Source organism: Tenrec ecaudatus, chromosome 10, assembly GCF_050624435.1.
Source record: "Tenrec ecaudatus isolate mTenEca1 chromosome 10, mTenEca1.hap1, whole genome shotgun sequence".
Lineage (NCBI taxonomy): Eukaryota > Metazoa > Chordata > Mammalia > Afrosoricida > Tenrecidae > Tenrec > Tenrec ecaudatus.
Genome location: NC_134539.1, coordinates 18934576 through 18937541, shown reverse-complemented (window position 1 = coordinate 18937541; position 2966 = coordinate 18934576). Strand labels below are relative to the sequence as shown.

Below are 2966 nucleotides of genomic sequence, written 5' to 3'. Positions count from 1 at the left end.
TTCCCTCTGTAAAATTCGAATTCGATGAATCATCCATGTCTCAGGGCAGAATGTGGGTATCATGCGGGGTTGGGGTGGTGAGGGTCTCTCGTCCGGTTGTTTGTGTTCAGCTTAACAGCAATGAACTATCTGCCAGTTTTCTCATTTATAGTAACCTACCTCATCGGTTGTGAAGACAATTAGATAGATGCACAGCAAGTAATGGGACACCTGGCATTTCACTCAAGGTTAATATATTTAGCTAGGTTTCACACTCAGTCATTTGGGGGATAAAGGCCCAGTAGGTGCCAGGCACTAATCTAAATACTTGCCATGTTAATTTCTTTCAACCAGCCTGGTGCCACACTTAGCCACCTTTTACAAACGAGGAAGCATTCTTAAGTGAAATTGTCTGGCCCAAGCTCACGGAACTAGTGACTGGACCATTATATGACCTCAATTCAGACCAGAGTCCATACTCTGAACCCCTCTTGTGTAGCTGCCATTGAGATATCTGCAAAAACATCAAATTCGCCAGTTAAGGCAGTCGTAAACGACTTCCATACGAAGCACCGTCGAATTATGTCAAGTAACACCATCTTTTAAATTGCTAAGAGCAAATGTTTATTTATGATGGAAGTCAAGAAGGCAATTCTTCGCTGATAAAATAGTAACACTCTATCTTGACAACCCACTAAGGATACAGAAAGAGATGGGTAAAGGCTTGGATGCCCTTCTCTATGAACCATGTCATCAGAACAAACATAGACCACCATCACCACCGCCTATTTTCGTGGGAACAACACAGTAACTTGTCAGAAACGCCAACGAGAAGCTCTAGTGGAGCGCCGAGGGCCCAGCGTTCAATGGTTCGAGAATGGGCTGCCGGGCAGAAAGCGACGGCGGCAGGAAACGGCAGACATTTCTAAAGCCCACGTTGCAGTCCGCAACATGAATACTGAAGAGGGCAGGTGCAAAGAAAGAGAAATTAAGAAAAGATGGCAAAAGGGCAATACGGTCTCTTCCGCCACAGCATGTGGCCACGTTCAGCGCATGAGCAGCCCGTGCTTGGCACCGTCCACTCTCTCCAGCTTCTCAAAGTGTTTGCGGGCGTTGCGGATGTTGATGAGGGTCGCCGCCGACGGGATGGAGGGGTCGGACATGACCACCATCACGTACGTGTTGGACGTGAAGATGTCGATGAAGGCGGCGAAGTTGGAATTCCGGACTTCCATGCTCTGGAACGAGGCGGCCAGTTTGCTGCAGCTGAGCTTGAACTGCTTGATGATGTTGCTGATCTTCTCGAAGCGGTGCACGTCCCGCTGCTCCTTGCACTGGTAGTGCGAGATGACCAGGAAGGTGGCCCTCTCGAACAGCAGCACCTCATCGGCCTCGATGATCTGGGCGAAATGCCGCAGGTTCATCTCCAGCTGCTGCACGTTGGGGATGAGCTGGTAGACGATGCTGGACCAGGCTTTGTAGAGCGTCTCGTCCCAGATGGAGGTGCGGAAGCACGCGCACTCCAGCGGGCGAGACAGGCGCCGCAGGTCTTCCTCCCGCTCCTTAAAGATCAGGTCGCGCTGGTCCTCCTGCACCAGATCCATTTTGTGCACCAGGCAGAAGATCTTGGCGTCGGGGGAGTTCTGCAGGATGGCCTCCAGGCACGACTGGTAGTAATGCATGTCCTTCTCCAACTCGCGGCTCTCCACGTCGAAGACGTAAATCAGGACCTCGACGTTGCGGAAGATGTTGTCCCGCTGGCTCGTGAAGTAGTTCTCCATGAAGGTGTCCTGGCCGCCACAGTCCCACAGGTTCAGCACCAGGTTCCCCAGGAAGCGGACGTGCGAGTGCTCCACGTCAATGGTGGCGCCCAGGCGCCGGGTGTCGCGCGCAATGTAGTTGGCAAAGATGATGGAGCGCATGCTGGTCTTCCCCGAGCCGCTCTTGCCCATCAGCAGCACCTTTTTCTTCATGGCTGAGTTGGGCATCACCCGCCGGGCGGCCGCGGACTGGGCCTCAGGGCACGGCCGGGGGCGGCGCGCAGCGAGCGAGGGAGCCGGGCGGCGGGCTGGCGTGCGCTCGGGGACGCTGGACGCGCGAGCTCGGCTCCGAAGGCCCCGGCCCGGTGGGCGTTTCCTGCCCCCGGCAAGAGACCCGGACTGGGACCCGGCGGCGGGGGCAGCGGCGGCGACGGCGACGGCAGGGAAAAACGCTCCCCTTCCGGAGGGGCGGGTCGCTACGTCCCCGGCGCCACCCACTTCCGGCGGCGATCTCACGAGAACTCCGGCCTCGGCGGCGCGGCGTCACGAGCGCAGGTTACGGGCGCCTTCCGGGAAGCCCGTGGACTGGAGGCGCGCGCCCGGGGAGGGGGGCCGGGCCGGGGCGCGCGCCCGGGGAGGGGGGCCGGGCCTGGGCGCGCGCCCGGGGAGGGGGGCCGGGCCGGGGCGCGCGCCCGGGGAGGGGGGCCGGGCCGGGGCGCGCGCCCGGGGAGGGGGGCCGGGCCGGGGCGCGCGTCTGGGGTTGGTTTTCTTCGGCGGACACGCGCGTGGCGGCTGCGCGGCGTGCGGGTGTGGCTGCGTCGGTGGTCCCGGGTGCAACGACACGGAAGCTCGCGTCTGCAGCGGGCGGCGGCCTTCCCCCGGCTGCCGCCAACCCGTGACGTCGGGACCGCCTTCCTGTCCCCGCCCCCTGCATCTGAGGGGCCCCAGATCCCCTGGTCTGATGATGACCAGACCCCAGGCCCCTGCCGCAAGTCGATTTCCACCCAGTGGCCCTGTAGGACAAAGCACGACTGTCCCACGGGGTTCCCAAGGCTGCAGTCTTGACGGCAGTCAACTGCCACATCTTCCTCTCCCGCCGCAGCTGGTGGCTGGGGACCCGGCCTCTGGATGGCTCCCGGGCGGAGCAGAGTGACGCTGTGCAGGTGAGGAGAGTGAGGCCGAAGGGCGTCAAGTGACATCGCCAGGTGCCACCCAGCTCAAACGCAC

General features: G+C 60.3%; 1 protein-coding gene across 1 annotated transcript; it reads right to left on the bottom strand.

Annotated features, from left to right (window-relative positions):
* Positions 1-579: 579 nt before the first annotated feature.
* Positions 580-2216, bottom strand: RRAGA (Ras related GTP binding A). Its single transcript, XM_075559970.1, has one exon. The coding sequence runs from the start codon at positions 1965-1967 to the stop codon at positions 1026-1028; it is 942 nt and encodes a 313-aa protein (XP_075416085.1). The 5' UTR covers positions 1968-2216; the 3' UTR covers positions 580-1025.
* Positions 2217-2966: the final 750 nt, after the last annotated feature.